A 20639-nucleotide genomic window follows, 5' to 3' on the forward strand; every position below is an offset into this window, starting at 1 on the left:
TCTCTTTTTGGGGAAAAAGGGCCAGTGCGTCTGAGAATGAAGGGCCTGCCCTCACCAGCCTCTGAGGCCCTGCATGCCATGGAGTTCTGGCGTCCTGGGGACCATCTGTGTTCCTTGCCAATGTTGTGCCTGCTCTGCCAAGACCTCTCGTTGCTCAGGAGAAATTTGGAAAGCAGGTAGGGAAAGATGAGCTGGGCTGGAAAGCTCCGAGATGAGCTGCTCAATGCCTGGGAACCCTATAGAGACTCCCCAAGTCCCCAGCCCCTCCACCCCACCCCAGTCACCAGGTGCTCACCTGGGCCTGTGCCTGGCGCTGTGGGCAGATGTTCTAAAGAGTCACAAGACACGGGACAGCTGCTCCCAGTCTGCTTGGGGTGGCCCATCGTGCATGTTGCCTGGTCATGGATGCCCCATTTGCTGGACCACAGCACGTACAGGAAGCCTTCTGGAAGGCAGGCAGCCCACTGTGTGGGGTGGCCACAATTTGCTCCTTGGTTCTGAATGCTTGCGGTGGGGGTGGGAGGTGGGAGCAGCTGGGAGAGGCCCCTTCTCTCACCCCAGATACAGAGCACGAACAAGTTGCTGGAGAAGCCCCAAATCAGTAGTTCCTAAATCCAGCTGTAATGGGGGAAATGAACTTTTTTTGTAATTTCAAATTCCCAGAAAAGTTGAAAGAAGAATTCAAAGAATACCTTCCTGCTTTTGAGTTACCAATTCCTAACATCTTGTTTTAACCAATTCTCTCTTAACCATTTCTCTCTCTAAATAACCACTTTACTTTTGCCAAACCAGCTGAACCAGTAGTCATTGTGACACCTCACCCTAAGTACTCCAGCATTCAGCTCTCCCACACAACACCCCCATTGTCCATATAAAAAAAAATGGCCGTTAAATAACATCATCCAATATACAGCCATAATCAAATTCCCCAAAATGTCCTTTGTGGCTGACGTTTTACCCAACCTGGGATGCGCTTATGGGTCACCCATTTTTGGGCTATTATATGTCTCTTTAATCTCCCCCCAATCTAGAGTCTCTCCCCTTCTTTTGACTCCTCTGAAGATTCCAGGCCAGTTAGTTATTTGCAGAATGTTCTAGGTTCTGGATTTGCCTCACTGTCTCCTCATAGTTTGGTTGAGGTCACACGTGCCCTGTCAGAGGGCTTCCCTGGGACAGGGGGCAGGGGGTCACGGGAGGCCCAAGACCCCACACTGGTGGCACATGAAGGCAGGCTGTCCCCTGAGGGCCCTGCCAGGCTTGACGGCTAGCTCTCCCCGTGGTAAAGGCACATTTCTTATTACAGTGGATACCTAATGGGGTGACACTTAGGGTTGTGTGGATCTTCTGTTGGGTGAAAAATTTTGAAAGCAAATCTGGGTTTGTCACTTCACTCTTTCAGTGATTTCCAAATTCCTGCCTCAAAACATATCGACTTTGCATTCTTACCCCCTTCTCATGCCCACCCATCCAGGCCACCGTCACTTTGCACCTGGTTGCTGTGGTAGTTTCCTGGCTGCACTGTCCCCCTCCCCAATCTGTTCTCAGCACAGGGTCAGAGTAACTCATTTAAAAACCAGACTTGGATCACATCACTTCTGCAAGCTTTCCATGCCTCCCACCCACTCAGAGCTAGTTAGAGACCTCTTGGGCTTAAAACTCCTCTCCGATCTCCTACCCCCATCTCCTACCCCTCTCTCTCTATCACTCTGCTGCAGCCCCTTTACCCCCACCCTGGCTATTTGTGACCACACTGGGCACGTGCCCACCTTAAGGCCTTGGTACCTGCTAGGATGCTTGTCCAGATGTCTACGTAGCACAGTCCCTATTTCAAGCCTTTACTTGAATGTTGCCTTCCCCAGCTGTGCTATTTAAAATGACAACCCTTCTCAGCCTCCTTGTCCTGCTTTATTTTACTCCATAGTACTTATAATCATGATGTACTATATATCCTCTCTTATTTATTTGCTTGTCTCTCCCCAACTAAATGTAAGCTCCACCAAGGTTGGGATTTTTGTCTTTTTGGTTTGCTGTTCTGGCTGTATCCCCAGGACCTCAAACAGTGGCTCTCAGAGTGTGGCCCAGGTACCCCTGGGGGGCTGCAAGGCACTTTTGGAGGTCTGTGAAATCAAAACCATTTGCTCAGTAATGCTAAGATGGCATTTGCCTTTTCCACTCTCATCCTCTCAGGAATGTATGATGGAATATTCCAGAGTCACGGGGTGTGTGATATGGGAACCGATTCAGAGATAGATATGAGAATCATCTGTCTTTGCAAAAATGTAAAACTTATACAACTCTTCTTGGTGTTTTTTGGAAGTTTTTAAATAAAAATATGTTATTTATACCAATATGTAATGGATTTATTGTATTTCCAAACAAATTAATAAATATTTAAAATATGTCGGTTTAAATTCCTTACATGGTAAATATTGATAGATATAATCCATAAAAACAAAAGCTCTAGTGTCCTCAAAGAATTTTAAGACTGAAAAGGAATCCTGAAATCAAAACCTTTGAGAACCACTGGCCTAAAACAATGCCTGATGCATAATAGCTGCTCAGTAAATGGATATTGAACAAACGAATGAACTTTTTGGCTTAACCCATGGGACCAGGTCTTGGTGATCCTGCTTCTGCAAGCTCCCTGGCTGCCTCCCCTTCCCTGTCGTCCTCCTGTTCTTGACTCCAGCTATGCTGTCCTGCTGTCCCTGGGGCACCTTCATGTGTCTCTGAAACCCTTTACCCTTCTTCTCCACCTCAGGAATTCCTGCTTGTCCATTAAATGAACTCAGTTCAAACATCCCCTCTCCTCCAGAAGTCTTCCTGGGTCTCACCCATCTGGTTTAGTCTCCTCCTCTCTGGCCTCTCTGCACTTGCAATCACCTCTCCCTTCGTGTTTATCCAACTCTGCTGCATTTGTTGTGCTGCTGTCTCTCTCACCAGACTGAAATCGTTGGGGGCGGGAACTGGATTTTCTCTCTTTATTCTCAGTGCCTGCCTCATAATAGGTGCTTAATAAATGCACGTTGATGTCACTTCAGAATAGGGACTCCTTCTCTCCCCTGAATTAACTTAGGAAAGAGTGCCTCTGAAGGGAAAATGGTTTCTGGCATCTGACTTGGGTCTTGAAATGTCAGAGTTAACGACAGTACTGCATTTTGATTGGGGGAGGGGAAGTAACATTTATTGAGCACCAGTTGGGTGCCAGAAATTTTCAGATGGTATCTCACTTCAGGGCCTCATGGTTCATTAGGCTATTTTGAACTGGCTTGAGCCACTTTCCAAAAGGCTTCTGTGGGGGAGAGTGTGCTCTGGGGGCCAAGCCACTAAATTACCTGTGAACTTTGCACAGAATCCCACATCTGAACTGAGCTCAGGTGCAAAGAGCTTAGTTCAGATGTGGGATTCTGTGCAAAGGGAGCAACAATGAACTAAGGCCCCCCACAGCTGTCACTGCATCTCTCTATATCTGTGGGCCTAGGGTGCTGCCTGTGAGGGACCTTCCTGTCCCCACGGCCAGGACCACATGTCCAGGGTGCATTCAGGGGTGCATTCAGGGAGCAGCATCTTCTGCTCTGCTTAGCTTCTGGCTAATGAGTCATCCTGGCCCTGGGGGCTGGCCTAGGGTCCACCCAGGGCTGAGATCCAGGCAGGCTGGTATCCAGGAAGGATGCCACCCAGACACCACTACCCGTGTACTTTGAGAACACAGTCCTGGGAGGCAGGTTCTGACTCTCTTGGTTCTGACATATGGAAGCTGGGGAGAGAGAAAGACAGAGGCCTGGAGAGGGAGGGGAAAAGAAAACCAGGAAGAGGAGTTTGTTGGGTGGGGCCAAAATTGCTCTTGATTAGCCTTCTTCCCTTGGCTGTTTCCATGGTTTTCAGATTAACCACAAGCCACTCTCATCCTTAAGCCTTGGAAGATTCCATTTCAGAATGGGCTCAACCCAGAGTTTCTTCTTTGGGCTTATAGACTCTTGTAGCCAAATCATTTCCCAGATTCATTCCAGTCCCTGCCCTCTTGGAGGTCCAGTTGGGTGAAGTCAAACTCCCGTGCATCTTTCATGGCTCAGCTCAAATGGTCCTTCTCTGGTTTTCCCAGGAGGAAGTAATTGCTCTGCATTTTGCCTCCGGAATATCATGATCACCACCTATTTTTAATGCCACCCTCCTGCTTGCCTGCCTGCTCCCCAGCTCTTCCTGGAGTTGTTCAGCTTTTACTCCCAGTGCTTCATACATATTTATTCCTGATCAGAAGCGCCACACTCCGTCCTGGCTGGGTTGAATAGCCGGGATCTGTGAACCTCCCAGCTTAGCTCCTTCACAACCTGGAATGTGCTGAGAGCATGTGGGAGTCTTTTAAGGCGAGTTTTTGTAGCTGTTGCTGACAGGAGGGTAGCAAACCAGACTGGTGTGGCCACTTTGCTTCCTGGAGAAGGTTTGTTTTCCAAAGGCTGGGTTTTCACTCCTGGGCCCAGCTGGAGGGCCTTCCCAGGCAGGCTTGGGGAATATTTCTGGGAGTCTTTCCCCATTTCTGCTCAGACAGCTGTGGAAAAGCTTGAGGAAGGTGGAGCACTGTTATGACAGAAGTCACAATACAGAAGACGTAAATAAAGAAGGAATAAACTTTGCTCATGGATAGGAAGGCCTGATAAAAAGATGTCAGTCCTCCCCAAAGAGAATTATTTATAGATTCAGTGCAGTTTCAGTCATACCTCAGCAGGTTTTCTCATGGCACTCGGGGATTCTAAAATGTAGAGGGAGAGTCAAGGTCCATGAATATCCAGGACACTTCTGAAGAAGACAGGAAGACAAACAAACAAAGGCACCCAGTGTTCTTTTTTACTTTAGTTGCTCTTTTTCACTTTGATTATTCTTCTTGTTGTTTTTGTGTGTGTGGTAATGAAGGTGTCAGGGATTGATTTTGGTGATGAGTGCACAGCTATGTAATGGTACTGTGAACAATCGAATGTACGATTTGTTTTGTATGACTGCATGGTATGTGAATATATCTCAACAAAATGAATTAAAAAAAAATAAAATAAAACTGTGGTCACCATGATGGTGAGGATTTTCTTCCCTTGGCTGTATTCTATGGTTTTCAGAATAACCACGAATGACTCTTATCCTTAAGCCTTGGAAGGCCCGATTCTAGAATGGGATCATCAATGGACAGATTGACCAGTGGAAAAGAATAGAGAGGTCAGAAGCAGACCCAGCCATGTGTGGAGCCTTAGCACATGACAGCAGGGTTGTATCCAATCAGCGGGGACAGCAGGGAGAACATGGTTATCATATGGAAAAGGGGAAATGGGATTCAGATGGATTAAGGACTTGGACGTCAAAAACATACTTTAAAACTCTTAGTAGGAAATGTAGATGAATATATTTTAGACCTTTGAGGCAGGAAGAGAGTTATTAAGACACTAAAAAACAACTGTAAAAGATTGATACATTTGACTACATTAAAAATAAACATTTTTGTTTATCAAAAGATACCTTAAAGAAAGTGAAAAGGCAGGTTACGTACTAGGAGAAGATCTTTGTAATATACACAAAGGAATTACTCTCAGGAATATACAAAGGCTCCTACGTATCATGAAGTCAACCCAATAGAAAAATGGATGAGAGGCATTCAAAAAGCATTGCACAGAAGAAACTTGAATTCAGTAAAGATGATACACCCATTTGGTTGGCAAAATAATAATAATAACAACAATTATGCTGGGTGTATTAGTTTCCTTTGGCTGCTGTAACAAATTACCATAAACTCGGTGGCTTAAAACAGAACTGTGTTCTCTCGCGGTTCCAGAGGCTGGAAGTCTGAAACCCAGATGTGGCAGGATCGGCTCCTTTCGGAGGTCCTGAGAGAGTAGAGTCCCTGCGTGTCTCCTCGGCTTTCCTTGGCTGGTAGATGACGTTGCAGCCTGGGCCCCATCTTCCCACCACCTTCTTCTCTGGGTCTCAATCTGTCTCTTTGAAGGACACATGTCATTGGATTTAGGGCCCACCCTAGATCTCCTTGGGATCCTTAATTACATCTGCAAAGACCCTTTTCCCAAGTAGGGTTCCCGTCACAGATGCCAGGGGTAGGACTGGACACATCTGTTTCGGGCACCGCCCTTTAACCCCCCACACCAAGCGTGCAGAGGTGGATCCCCAGGTCCCCCCGTTCCTCGCTGGGGGACGGACGCGTTGATATAGTCCCTTTGGAAAACACTTTGGCATTATCTCCCAAATTCAAGGATTCCGATATCCTGTGACTCAGCAAATCCACTCCCAGGGGTAGACTTGAGAGAGATGTTTGCACACACACACCAGGAGACGCATGCAGGACTTATCCATGGCAACGCCGTGTACAGTCAAAGCCTTGAAGCGACTGCACTGCCCCAAATGGGAGAGTGGGTGACTACACTGGGCTATGTTTACAAAATATAGTTATATAGAATATTACACAGCAGTCAAAAGAAATGAACTACAGTGACACTACGGATGGTGCAGGGGTAGACATACCAACCAGAAGAAGTAATAGAGGGTCCCCAAACAGACACCTGCATGACAGAGCTGGTCCTGCAGGTCAGTGGGGGTGGCAGGAGCAGTTTAATGTGGACATCAGCCATATGCTATTAAGTGAGAAAAGAAATTATAAGTGCATATGTACATATATCCCTCATGATCCCTTTTTGTAAAATAAAAACAACTAAATACAATATATATTTGGACTATATAAATGTATTAAAACTATAGAAAAAGGAAACTCAAGGAACGAACACAAGATTCAGGGTGATGCTTACCCTGGGTGGGTGGGAACAATGAAGTTAGGTGTGGAGAGTGTCGGTTTGGGGTGGTTGGTTTCTAGGTGCTTGTTACATTATTAAAAATACTCAAAAGCAGGCTGTGACAGTGAATGTGTCTTGGACCAAGGGTTACAGTTAACTAAATTCTGTGTACTTGATGTCTAGGTTTTAAAAAAGCAAAAAAATAATAAAAATAAAAATAAAAAATATTGTCTTCTCTCCTGGCTCAAAACAGAGTTTGACAGTGAAGTACCAGGCACACAGACCAGGGACCAGCCTCTGCTGCTTTCCCAAGACCTGGTTTGGTCTGGCTTTGTGGGGAGCCCCATTCCCCAAGCACTGGCTGTCCGGGCTGGTGGGTCCTGGGGAGGCCCCTGGGCTGGGCTGGGGTCTGGGCCCCCTGGCCTTGGAACGCCTGGAGGTGGGTCTGGGGCTCTCTGAGCCCTACATCCGTTAAGTTGGGGGCACTGCTGGGCCCCCTGGATTTGTCTGTCCTGCTTTCCTGACGGGTGAGGGCAGTGGGCCCACAGGAACCAAGCTATCTTGAGGGAAATGGGCGAAGAGGAGGGTGTTTTCTCCTGGATGACGTCGATGGATATTTATTGAGCATTCTCTAACTAATGGCACATGGCTTTTTTTTTTTTTTTTTTAATCTTCATTTTATTGAGATATATTCACATACCATGCAGTCATACAAAACAAATCGTACTTTCGATTGTTTACAGTACCATTACATAGTTGTACATTCATCACCTAAATCAATCCCTGACACCTTCATTAGCACACATTTCATTAGTGAAAAAGAACAATTGAAGTAAAAAAGAACACTGGGTACCTTTGTCTGCTTGTTTCCTTCCCCTGTTTTTCTACTCATCCATCCATAAACTAGACAAAGTGGAGTGTGGTCCTTATGGCTTTCCCAATCCCATTGTCACCCCTAATAAGCTACATTTTTATACAACTGTCTTCGAGATTCATGGGTTCTGGGTTGTAGTTTGATAGTTTCAGGTATCCACCACCAGCTACCCCAATTCTTTAGAACCTGAAAAGGGTTGTCTAAAGTGTGCATAAGAGTGCCCACCAGAGTGACCTCTCGGCTCCTTTTGGAATCTCTCTGCCACTGAAGCTTATTTCATTTGCTTTCACATCCCCCTTTTGGTCAAGAAGATGTTCTCCGTCCCACGATGCCGGGTCTACATTCCTCCCCGGGAGTCATATTCCACGTTGCCAGGGAGATTCACTCCCCTGGGTGTCTGATCCCACGTAGTGGGGAGGGCAGTGATTTCACCTTTCAAATTGGCTTAGCCAGAGAGAGAGGGCCACATCTGAGCAACAAAGAGGCGTTCGGGAGGAGGCTCTTAGGCTCAACCATAGGGAGGCCTAGCCTCTCCTTTGCAGCAACCGTCTTCCCAAGGGTAAAACTTATGGCACATGGCTTTTTACAAAGGGAGGTCTCTACCTCCAGAAAGGAGGACTTGGAGAGTGGTGAGGGACACCCTCCAAGGAGAGGATGCTCTATTGCTGTGTTGTCTAATACAATGGCCATTAGCCACATGAAGCTAAAAATAAATTAATTAAAACAAAATAAAACCCAAAAATTCAGTTCCTCAGCCACACAGGCCACATTTCAGGGCTTGTTAGTCACATGTAGCTTGCGGTTACCATATTGGATGTTGCCATCATCATAGAAAGTTCTGTTGGCGGAGCTGCCCTGCTCTCAGTACCTTCATATTTTGCAAAGCCGTTTTGCACCGGTTCTCCAGGTCTTCGTGAGACGCCCATTCGGTAGCCTCCATGGCCGACCAGCCACCCATGTTTAGCTCTGGGAGGACCAGAGCTCGGGTGGCGAGTCCTGACCCTCTCACATGTGCTCTGTGTCACTTAACCTCTTTGAGCCTCACTGGAGAAATGGAAATGGTTGTTCCTTTGGGTATGTTAGGGGGGCGTGAAGATGAAGGGACTTTGCAAGATGCTGGCACACATAATGGAAGCAGGCTTTACTGTTTTACAGGTGAAAATAGGGCCCAGAGATGGGAAGTGCTGAGGTCAAGGGTGCCAAGCTAATAAATGGCAGGCCCACAAAGCAAGCTCCTGTCTCTTGTCTCGCCTCTGCTGCTCCTTCCGTCACCCTGATCTGGACAGGAGAGAAGCTGGTGCAAAAGCCTGCTGAGCAGTCTGGCCATCTGCAGGGTGGGCTCAGCCCAGGGCCAGGCAGTATTGGCCTCCAGGCAGAAGTCCAGGAGTCAAAGCCCAGGGTTTCTCTGGGCTGGATGCAGGGCCCTACTAGCCCTGTCTAATGTAAAATCTCTCTCAGGCCATGGAGTTTAGCTACTCCCTACCTCCTTCCAAAGCAGAGTTTCAGAAAAGTGCTCTGTTTTGGCCCAACACAGAGCCCTGGGGCCTGGGGTGCCCCACAAGATAGTTCCAGGATGAAGTTTCTTAGTACCTTCCAGGAAGGGCCAGCTCCTCCAGGAAGCCCATCCTGATTTTCTCACATCCCCCTCCCCTCCCCTTGGTTGGAATTCCCAGAGCCCTCTGCACCTCTCCGTGGCAGGAATTGCATTTGCTTCCCATAGACCAGAGGTTTGTCACCATTTTTGTGCCAAAGACCCCTTTGGCTCTCTGGGGAAGCCTGTGGACCACTCTTCAGTATAGGATATTTAAATGCGTAAAGTGAAATACACAGGATTACAAAAGAAACCAATTATTTTCAGGTACAATTATTAAAATATTACAATGCCAAATTCGTGGTATTTAATGCATTATTATACCTTAAATCACAAGATGTAGCAGTTGGTCTAATTACTGTAATTTTGAAGTAATAATAAGTATAAATGGTATTTTAAGATACTCAGTAACTTTATCATCATTTCTATTGGTGATGAAGTCACAAGTGCCGTTAGATTGGTTGCCTACATTCAAACCGGAAGGAAATGCTACGTTTCAGTTAGAGGCTAATGAAAATGAATGTCCAGAGACCCCCTGAACTCTCTCTTTGGGGCCATAGAGGTCATTTCCAGCCTCTCCTAACCTCCCCTCCCCAGTCTCTGTCTAGCCTCCCTCTGTGACCCCACAGAGCCTGCTACAGGGCCTGGAACACAGTGGGTGCCTGGGACATGTCTTTGGGATGAAGATGAACCTTTTCAGGTCCCCTCTCAGCACAGAATTGCCCCAGCAGATGTTGAGCTGGCCGGCACTGCTCGAGGTCACCAGATGCTTCCTGAAGGCGGGGACCCAGGTGCCGCTCACAGGCCTCCTGCTTCCCAGCTGAAGAGGAGGAAGCTGGGGTCTAGGCCACTGGGCTCCTAAGCAGTCTCAGCTGATAACCCCACACCATGCGCCAAGCCTAGGGCTTTGGGCCTGGCCTGTGGGCTGCTAGCAGCATGCACTTTCCCTTCTGGGCTCCAAATGGGCATGGCTATATGCCCCCTGCCCCCAGCCTGTTTAGCTGAAGCTGTCCTGTGACAAATGGACCATTTGTTTCCTGAGCTGGAGCTGGAGTGGCTGGCCGCCTGGCAAAGTGCTATAATTAGCCAAGATTTGTGGATGGGATTGCACAGTGGCATTGACAGATCATTTTATACTCGGAAACATAAACTGATGTCATCGGAGAGGTAAACATCATTTGGAAATCTTGAAGTTCCTAGGAAGGGTTATGCCGGCTCCTCCCCATGCCTCCTGCCCCTGGGAACTCTTGGATGAGGCACCCAGATGGGCATGGGTGTGTGGGGACCCTCGGAGGGCTGCGGTGGCAGCACCTTCACTGGACCAGGAGAAAGGGGGCCTGGGATGATGGCTCGGTGCACAGTGCTAGGGGACTCAGGAGCCAGGGTTTCAACTTGTCATGGGAGATTTTCCCATGGCTTTAGAGATCTGGAAACATCTCAAGGATAACTGGCAAGGAAAAGGTGATGCTTTGCAGTGGGAGGGAGTGAGATCAGACCAAAGGAAGTTCTGTTTCCTGCGGGCAAGGCTGCTCTGCAGAGGGTCCCAGGACTCTGGTGGCCTCCTCTGGGGAGCTTGTAAAAACCGAAGCAACCAAGACTGCCTGTATGGACAGGTTGGTGCTGCTTGGAATTGGGGCCAATGACAGCTCTGGTGTTTGGGGGGATGGTTTCCCAAGCATGGTACCTTAACCCAGGATCCAGGCTCAGGTAGAAAGGAGGGATGGGACAGGCTGGGGTGGGGTGGAGATGGTCAGGGCCCATGCCCCACGCTTCTAGGGAAGAAGGACTTTTTTTACATCACAGAAAACATAGAACCCTCAAAAGTATATGGAATCAAGTCTGAAAATAGGTAAAATGACAGTTCTGTTGGTTCAGTGACAAGCTAAGAATTACACTTTCATCAAGACAGAAGAGAAAAACCCTCCTCTACTGCCCTCAAGTACACTGCGTCCTTCTCTCGGTACTTTATTCACACTGTGCTTGGACTCTGAAGACCCTGTTCTTGGGGGGCGAGGGGGGTTTCTTATTTAAACCATTACCCTCAGCGTTGGAGTGGAGGTTTCTGTATCTGGCTTAGGGTCACAGCTTAGTGGGTGGCTTCTTATGGGTGCAGTAATTTGGAAGTGGGGATTTGGTCCTTGAAAGGCTTCTCACCCTGTTCTCAGAGGACCCCTGGGGTCTAGCCGGCCTTGGAAAACTGTTTCACAGTGTTTTGGGATTTGGAGTGTGAGCTGACTGGTTAATCGTTCCCTATCAAAGGTAAATTTTATTTCCTTTGGTTGCCATTTCCCTGCAGAGGATTGTGTGTGTCTGTGTGGGTGTGTATCCTGCCTCAGACTTTTAAAAATTTACCCAAAGGGGTAATTTTTTTTTAAATTAAATTCAGTTTCATTGAAATATATTCACATGCCATACGATCATCCATGGTGTACAATCAACTGTTCACAGTACCATCATATAGTTATGCATTCATCACCCCAATCTATTTTTGAACATCTTCCTTACACCAGAAAGAATCAAAATAAGAATCAAAAATAAAAGTAAAAAATTCCCAAATCATTCCCCCTATCCCACCCTATTTTTCATTTAGTTTTTGTCCCTATTTTTCTACTCATCCATCCATACACTGGATAAAGGGAGTTTGATCCACCAGGCTTTCACAGTCACACTGTCACCCCTTGTAATCTATGTTGTTAAACAATCATCTTCAGGTGTCCAGACTATGGGGTTGGAGTTTGGTAGTTTCAGGTGTTTACTTCTAGCTATTCCAATACATTAAGAGGTGTTATCTATATAGTGCGTAAGAATGTCTACCAGAGTAACCTCTTGACTCCATTTGAAATCTCTCAGCCACTGAAAGTATTTTGTCTCATTTTGCATCCCCCTTTTGGTCAAGAAAATGTTCTTAATCCCATGATGCTGGGCCCAGATTCACCCCAGGGAGTCATATCCTGCGATGCCAGGGAGATTTACACCCCTGGGAGTTGGGTCCCACGTAGAGGGGAGGGCAGTGAGTTCACCTGCCGAGGTGGCTCAGTTAGAGAGAGAGAGGGCCACATCTGAGCAACAAAGAGGTACTCAGAGGGAGACTCTTAGGCACAATTACATGCAAGTTTAGCCTCTCCTTTGCAGTAATGAGCTTCATGAGGGCAAGTCCCATGATCGAGGGCTCAGCACATCAAACCACCAGTCCCAATGTTTGTGACAACATCAGCATCAGTCCAGGTGAGGAAGTCTAACACTTCCGCACTTTCCCCCAGCTCCTCAGGGGGGCCCTGCAAATATACTTTTATTTTCTGCCCAAATTACTTTGGGATGTGTCACTATTTCGCTCTAATCTATATTAACCTACCATATCTCACTTCCTATTCAAAATTCCATGTAATTGTGGTGCCAAGGGGGTAATTTTGATGAAGTCATTTCACTCACGGTTTCCCCACCATGGCCCACTTGTTGATAAGTGGCTGAGTTTGTCGATTCCTTTAGCACCTGCCGGCCCCTGTGGTGGGAAGGCATTCCTGTTAGACTGGGATGGGAGGTGAGAAAGAGCTCAGTAATCCCAGGGGCTCTTTTCAGACCAAGGGGAATGCCCCAAGAGAGACCGTTTCCTGGTGACCCTCTGGATCGGAAGTGTTTCTGTGTAAGCTCGGTCTGCTTGGTTGACTGCGGCATCCCTGCCACTTGTCAACGCTTCGGGGAAGCAGGCACTGCCCTCTTCCCGACCGTCTGGGCACTCTCTAGAAGGCGGGCAAGGAGATCTACTTTGGGACACGATGATCCACGAGGAGCCCCGTTAGAGCCAGTTAAAGGCCAAGGGCGACCAGTAACTAGAGCGGCGGCTCCAGGTGTTGCCTCCAGGGTGGTGGCTGTGCTGATGGCACATCTTTCCAACATCTGGCTTGCATTACTCCTTCCTTGGTTTACTCAGCCCTTAGATGCCAGCAGCACGGCGTCCGTCGGCTCTCACATGCTTCCTTGGGCTCAGTGGAGAAGTCCTGTCGCTAATGACTTGTCCCTGCCCCTGGAGCACATGGGCTGGAAAGTGAGAATCCTTGAGCAGGGGGGAGCCACGGGGGTGTCAGGACGGGCCCTCAAGGCCACAGGAACAGCCTGTGCAAAGGCCCTGCGAGGGCACTCTGGGGGTGCTTGGGGAGCAGCAAAAGAAGAGCAAGGGGAGGGACAAAGGGAGAGGTGGGGAGACTGACCATGGGGGCAGATCTCGCTGTTATTAGGCTTTTGGCTTTTATTCTGGGTGCACAGAGGACTGCCATACTCTGACTTAGGTTTTTCTGTGGCTGTCGTGTGGGAAACAGGCTGAGGGGGCTGGTTCAGAGCTCTTGCAGATCCAGGGGATGTGGCAGTGGAACCCCAGCCTTCTCTGAGTGCTGTGGGTGGGGCCTTGTCATCTGGGTTTTCCTGATGGAATATTAAAGCCATCATCTTTCCATGGTCAGAAAAACTGCTAATGAGGGAATTCTACTTAAAAATTCCCTCAAATCCCTCCCACTGCAACCTCCAGCCTTTGGATGGTTATCCTGAAAGCAAATTTGATTTTTAGGGTGCTGGGTGAAAGGCCTGTCCCCCTGTCCTTGAATGTCCCGCCTGTTTAATGCTCATTCCAGCAGCCCCGCGCTTTCAAGTGTGCCGTGTCTCCACCATCATTTTCTCACTAAAGCCTTGCCAAAATCCTGTCTGGTGAACAGGGCAGAGACGAGTGTCTTCGTACCCATTTTTCAGCTGAGAAAACTCAGTGAGTCAAACCCCCAGGCTCTGACTTTCCAACCAGTGGCGTTTCCCTGATCCCCCAGGACCCTGGGGGCAGAGGGCATCTCCAAATAGGTCCCCTCACATGCTGTCACGGGGGACCCCAACGGCAGGCTCCACAGCCCCAGAAGAACATTTTGTAGGCAAATCCAGTGGCACCAGCCCTTCTCTCTCACCCCCTGCTTTCTGCTGCAGCTGATCGGGGGCCTGGTCCTGTCTGTGGGGATCTACGCCGAGGTTGAGCGGCAGAAATACAAGACCCTCGAGAGTGCCTTCCTGGCCCCGGCCATCATCCTCATCCTCCTGGGGGTCATCATGTTCATCGTCTCCTTCGTTGGTGTGCTGGCTTCCCTCCGTGACAACCTGTGCCTTCTGCAGGCGGTGAGGCGGCCCCACCCCTCGGCTAGCCCTTGCAGTCCCGGGGCGGGGGGCAGGGAGATGGCCCCTGGGCCTGCGGGCAGCTCAGCTTCTTCAGGCCTCTAAGAAACTCCTCCAGAGGGTCTCCTGGAAGAGCCCATCTGTCCACCTTGGCCCAAGAGGGCCCAGGCCACCTCCCCTCCTGGGTGGAAAAGCTGCTGTCTTTGAATGCTGTTTTGCTCATTTTTTTAAAACCCTGTGTTCATCTGGACCCTCAGTTGCAAGTGGGAGGACCAAATTCAAATGAGAGCAAGGGAAAACAAAAAAAGGCGGGTGATGGTGAGCTCCTCAGTTTGCACGGCTGGGTGCAGAGGTTCAGGCAGCACCGCTGGGCTCTCTCACCACCTCCCGGCTGGGGCTTCTCCCGCCTGGTGTCCTGCTCCCGGGAGGCCGGCAACCTGCTCCCACCTGGCATCATCCTCGGGCTGTCTTTGAGCCGGTCACAAGCAGAGTCCCCAAAGTTCTTGGTCGCAGGGAATCTTTCCTGGTAGCTCCGGCCAAAGACCCAGGACGTGGACAGCCTGGCCTGGGCTGTGTCTGCCTTGGGCCAAGGGTTGGAGTCAGCTCTACCTGTGCTCCTTTCCCTGGGGTGAGGGAGGCCCTCCAAAGCCAGGGGAGCCTGCAGGGGGGCCTGTTCCCTCTCCCCCATGGGGTGGGTCTTGGCATCATTGTTCCCCTCAAAAGGGCAGCCCCTCTAAGCCCCTCTGAGCAGGGACTTGCTGCTGCCTGAGGCTGGAAGCTGCTGGAATCAGTTTGGACAATGCCTGCTCTTTGATGAAGGGCAGGGGTGGGGTGTGCTTCTTTTAAGCCTCGGGCACCCCCCTCACCCACTGTGGGGGTTTGGGAAGCCCCTGCACGGTGGGGCTGGAATGGCTGCCCCAGCACCCCCATCACGGAACAGGCAGATCCTGACCTCTGGCAAGGAGAAGAGAGGGCAGGCTCTCCTGGTTAGGGGTGGGGTAGGGGGTGGTTTCCACCTGGATCCCACCGAGGACACATGGGACAAACGTTGATAACAATGCAGCTGAGACATCTGAGTCACTCTTCCTGACCACTGACTCCAAAGACGGGCTTTCCCAGGGAATGTTTGTCCATGTCCTGTGTTCTCGCAGGAGGAAGGGGGCAGAGGGCCAGTCGCTGATGCGAGCTGACCTGGAGGTGGTTCCCTGTGGCTAATGTGCCCCTGATCTCAGAGCAGGTGACGCTTCCCCTCCACCCCGCACATGTCCTCTGCCTCCTGTGGGTGAGTCTCGGAATTCTGTTTTTCAGTTTATGTACATCCTTGGGATCTGCCTCATCATCGAGCTCATTGGCGGCGTGGTGGCCCTGATCTTCCGGAACCAGGTGAGCCTGTGGATTCGTTCATTGCTCTCACGTTTGCTGGGCCATGTGTGCTCTGGGCTGTGGTCTTGGGGTGCAGTACTGAGCAGGGTTGACCCCCCCCCCATGGAGCTCCCATTCAGCTGGGGGAGGCAGGCAGTGAACGAGTTAGCAGATAATGAGAAAACGGGGCAGAGGTGGGGAAGACAGCATCTGAGAGGGTGGCAACACGACTGAGGAGGAGATGGCATCTAATTTGAGGCCTTAATAGTGAAAAGGAGTCAACCAGGGGAGCTTGGATGGAGCGAAGGCCGGGGCAGGGGAACGGCAGAAGCAAAGGCCCCGAAGCCGCTGCAAGCGTGGCAGGAGTGCGGGGCAGGCGAATGAAGGCAGGCAGGGACTTCATTGCAGGCGAGGTGCCCGAGTGTGCTGCCCACTCGCTGGGTGGCTGTGGGCAGTCACTTAGCCCCTCAGACCCTCAGACCCTCAGTCTCCTTAGCTATAAAATGGGGACCACGGTCCTCGCTTGTGGGGTTTCGGGGAGGAGCTGATGAAATAATGCGTGTGCAGAACCCAGCATGGTGCCGGCACACAGGGGGCCTTCGTGGCATTTCAGCTCCTCCACCCCAAGGCCTGGGGAAGACCCGGGACTTGCCCAAGGCCCCTGGGGAGCGAGCAGCAGGACGGGGCTGACTCCCATCCCAGAGCTCCCTCCTCCTTCCATCATCTCCTTCCTTCGTCATCTTTGCTGGCGTAGGTGGGACTTGGGGAGCAGAAGCTCCATTCTTGGTTCTCTCTGTCCATTCCCCTGCCTCCACTTCTCCCCAACCCCAAGCATCTGGGTCCCTGGCGTCCCTGGGCAGTTGCTGAGAGGAGGGTGCAGTTGGGCTGCAGCCAAATTGTCTTCCTTGTAGAAGTAGAGCCCAAGGCAGCAGTTGCTATCCCAGACCCTGGGTTTTGCCGGAACCCCCAGAAGACCCAGCGTCTGGTCCTGCCAAGCTCTTCCTGGGCAAGTTGGCATTCAGCCCCGGTGGGAGCAGGGACCACACCTGTTCTGCCTGCCCCCCCCCCCGTGGGTGTCCTGGAATCCCCGTTTTATGAGCCCTGGGATGGAGGAGGGGGGACTCCCGTCATATTGATGGAGTCCTCGAGACAGAGAGGTTACAGAACCCTCCCAAGAGCACACGGCAAGGCAGAGGCACGGCAAGGATGCCTCCCCATCCAGTAGTGCTGTGCCCCCTCCCTTTTCCTCTTTCCTACTTCTCATAGCATCTGCTCTGAGCAGGCAGGACCATGGGGCACTTGGCAGCAGCCTCCAGGGAGGGTGACGTTTCTTCACTTGGCCCATGGAGATGTGCTCCCCACGGCCAGGCAGGTCCCACAGCCCGTGGCTTTGCAGTGGTCACAGGGTAGTGCTCCCTGGCTCGAGCCCAGGCCCCCTTCACGGCAGCAGCCTCGGTGGTTTTAATAAACAGTCCCCCAAATGAGCAACGCTTCCCGTTTTCACAGTCTTTTCACAAAAGCAATCTTATTTGTCATTTTCCAATACCCCATGGGTCAGCAAGAGGCACCTTGGTCAGGGTTCTCCGGGGAAACAGAACCGACAGGAGATATATATATGTAAATAAGTAAGAATTAAGTAAGTATTAAGAGGTTTATTATTAGAATTGGCTCTTGTGATCGTGGGGACTGGCAAATCTGAATTCCTTGGGGCAGGCTGCAAGCTGAGAATTCCGATGAGGGTTTGGATGAATTCCCTGGGAGAGGCTGGCTGGCTGAAGTAGAGACAGAAATTCTTTCTTCTGACTGCCGAAATCATCAGTTCTCCATTTAAGGTCTTCAGCTGATTGGATGAGACTTCTCTCACTGCTGAAGGCAAGCTCCTTTGTTGATTATAGATGTAATCAGCCATAGATGGGATCAACTAACATGACTTAAATCCACAGAATGTCCTCACAGTAACAGTCAGGCCAGTGCTGGCTTGACCAATCAACTGGATACCATAACTTGGCTCAGTTGACACATGAACTTGTGACACCATCACAACCCCCCCTTTTTCAGGTGAGGAAGCTAAGACAAAGGCACTGGCCTTCGGAACCTTCAGGGGCCCTTTAGTCCTCACATCTTAGGGTGCTATGGCCTGGGGTCAGGGCGAGGAGTTTTCAGTTATCCCCAAGCCCCTTGGGCTCCACAGCCTTGGAAGTGTGTCCTTCCCCTTAGATGGTGAAGGGCTGCACCTACCCCGTGTTCCCTTATGGGGCAAGGCTGGGCACTGCCGCCCCTGCTATAGCCCTTTTTTGGTGGGGAGGAGGTGTCTCCATGGGCAGCCTAGCAAGGGTCTCCCCATCTGGGGCTCTCAGCTGTTTGGAAGCTCAGGGTGTGCCATGGTATCATATGCCCTTGATAAACATTTTAAGAAATTTAAAAATGGGACATAAACTTATAAAGACAGTAAGAGCCCAACAGTGAAAAAAACAGGTCTGGAAAAAGACTGGAAGGAAATAGAAATACTAACTCTTACTTCTTTTGGGAGGTGGAACTGAAGTGATTTTTATTCTCTCCCTTATATTTTTCCCAAGCTTCCAAATTTTCTTTTCTTTTTTAAATCAAGGAGGAAAAAATACCATTTAAAGAAAAATAAGGTCTCTTCCAATGCCATTGCAATGTGATTTTGTAAAATAGGGAGATGGGCCAATGGTGTGTTGGGAAGGGGCAGGCTGGCTGCCGATGGTGGTGGTGGGAAGGGGAGGAATGTAAGAACCAAGGTTGGCTTCTAGGAGGAGGTGAGTTCCCAATTCCACTTTCTCCTCACCAAGAGGAGATTTCTCTGAGCCGCAATATAACCAGTTCAGTCTCCAGCTCCACAGGCTACCCCCTCGTTAACCCCAAGGATCCACTTGGGGTGACAATGGAAACAAATCTGTCAGGCTGACGACTTCATCCCGGGTTCTCAGGAAGGTGCATGGACTGTGGCAACGTGCACCATAACAGCCAGGCAGCGGAAGACACACTCCTGGGTGGGTACAAGGGAGAAACTATCAGTTGGCCCCTGAGCTGGGAGAGGTTTCTCCTGATGGTCAGACCACAGCTGCTTCTCCAGCTGAGCAGGGCGAGTGGCCATGCACTGGGGAGCCAGGCTCAGAGACAGGTGGGCCCTGACCTCAGCCCGATGTGGGGGGAGGACCCAGTGACCTCTGCAGCTGTCTGGGTTCTCACCTCCCTCTTGCCACCTGCCATCTCTGGCTTGTTCTGGGGCCTTTTGTGAGGGCATCACAGGTGGGCAGCCCCTGCCCTGTATTCCCAGCATGCCAAGTTGTGGGGCGAGGCAGAGCTGAGCAAAAGTACCTGTAGCTGGTACATCTGTACCCACACCCCAACTCTGTGACTAAGGTGGGGGGTGCCCTCTTTCCAGGCCATGATGAGGGCGTGGCATCATCACACCCAGTGCCAGGCCAGGGATGGGTGGGGGGACCCAGCTGTTTGTTTGCCATAGCATTGGCGCTGGCTGGCTCTGGGCACAGTAGCCTGCTGGCAGAGCACCTGAATGCACGTCTGTCCCATGCAGACCGGAGCTGCTGGTGGCTTCAGAGTAGAGACAGCTCTGCATGGATCTGGCCAGACTCCCACAGCCGGTGAACCCCACTGTGGAAGGCCATTTGGAGTGAGGGCTAGAGCCCTAAATACCTTGGAAGCTGAGGCATACCCCTTCCTCTCTCTCCCTCTCCCCCCCGCCTCTCTCTCTCTCTCTCTCTCTCTCTCTCTCAACCACACACACACACACACACACACACACACACACACACACACACACTCCAGGATCAAGCCTGTGACTTCAGACCAGATCTGAGGAAGGGTCTGGCAAATATTCCAAAAGAGCCCTTCAGCGTTCTACCGTCTTTCATTCTGACTCTCCCAGGTTTCCTTTTACCCCTGGTTGCCAGATTGGGCCCAGCTCCGGTCTGGAGGCAAAGAGGACATGTTGCTGCCTTCTAGGGGTGCTGGAGATGTTGGCTGAGTCCATGACAAAGATAGGAAGGAAGCCCTGGGCTGAGCACTGTCCCGTCCCCCCTCAGCAAGTTATGGGAGCTGGGCCAGCAGCCGGGCCTCCCCAGCCCTGAGTTTCAGCAGCTGATAGAGAAGCAGTGGGAGCCCGAAGGGAAGCCTGCAGGAGCCAGTTAGGTCCTGGGACTGAAGCTCCAGGCAATCCAGGAGCCCAGGACACCCCCAGAGGGAGGTGGGGTCCCTGGGCTGATTGTGGGGGCCTGGTGGAGACTCATCTGTAGTCCTTTCCACTGCCCCCTCCTTGTCCTATCCTCTGGCCTCCCAGCTGGCGGATGCCACCGCCACATGTGCACCCACTTCCGTGACTCATTCATTTAAAAATGCTCTGAGCACCTCTGCAGGGAGGGGTCATGCAGAAGCCTGGGAAATCCCTAACTCGAGATTTAAAAGGAAGAACTAGAAATGGCAATTCTTTAGCGTTTTGAGTCTGGTGGCTTAAACAATATGCTCCCTGAACATCCTGCGGGCTTTAAGGTTTGCTTACTCTCTGCTTAATTTAGCCTGTGCCACGTGGCCTCTGAGATCGTGTCAGTGATTCATGAGAGGTGGTTTTCCATCCACACTGGGAACTGGCCCCGCTGGAGTGACCTGGTTCAGAGCAGGGTGGGGGTGGCACTCAGGTGTGCCCGGTCCCCTGGGAGCAGCAGACGAAGCCAGAATTCCCTCTTCTGCCACTGTGTTCCCACAGGGCACATCTTCTTAGCAGCTCCCCTGAGGCCTCTGGAGCATTTTACCTTTACTGGCCTGTGCTGGCACCGCACGTCACAGTTAGCAAACCGCACAGCTTGCTTGTCTCACTGGAGTTTCCCACCGTCCCCCCCACACACACACT

General features: G+C 50.6%; 1 protein-coding gene across 1 annotated transcript in view; it reads left to right on the forward strand.

The window, feature by feature from the left end:
* Positions 1-20639, forward strand: part of TSPAN15 (tetraspanin 15) — a 48978-nt gene that overhangs the window by 14028 nt on the left and 14311 nt on the right. Inside the window, exons 2-3 of the mRNA XM_037804972.1 lie at positions 14204-14389; positions 15695-15769. Coding sequence (XP_037660900.1) covers positions 14204-14389; positions 15695-15769 — 261 coding nt within the window. The remainder of the gene's footprint in view (positions 1-14203; positions 14390-15694; positions 15770-20639) is intronic.

This window comes from Choloepus didactylus, chromosome 15 (assembly GCF_015220235.1).
Source record: "Choloepus didactylus isolate mChoDid1 chromosome 15, mChoDid1.pri, whole genome shotgun sequence".
In the NCBI taxonomy this organism is placed as follows: domain Eukaryota; kingdom Metazoa; phylum Chordata; class Mammalia; order Pilosa; family Megalonychidae; genus Choloepus; species Choloepus didactylus.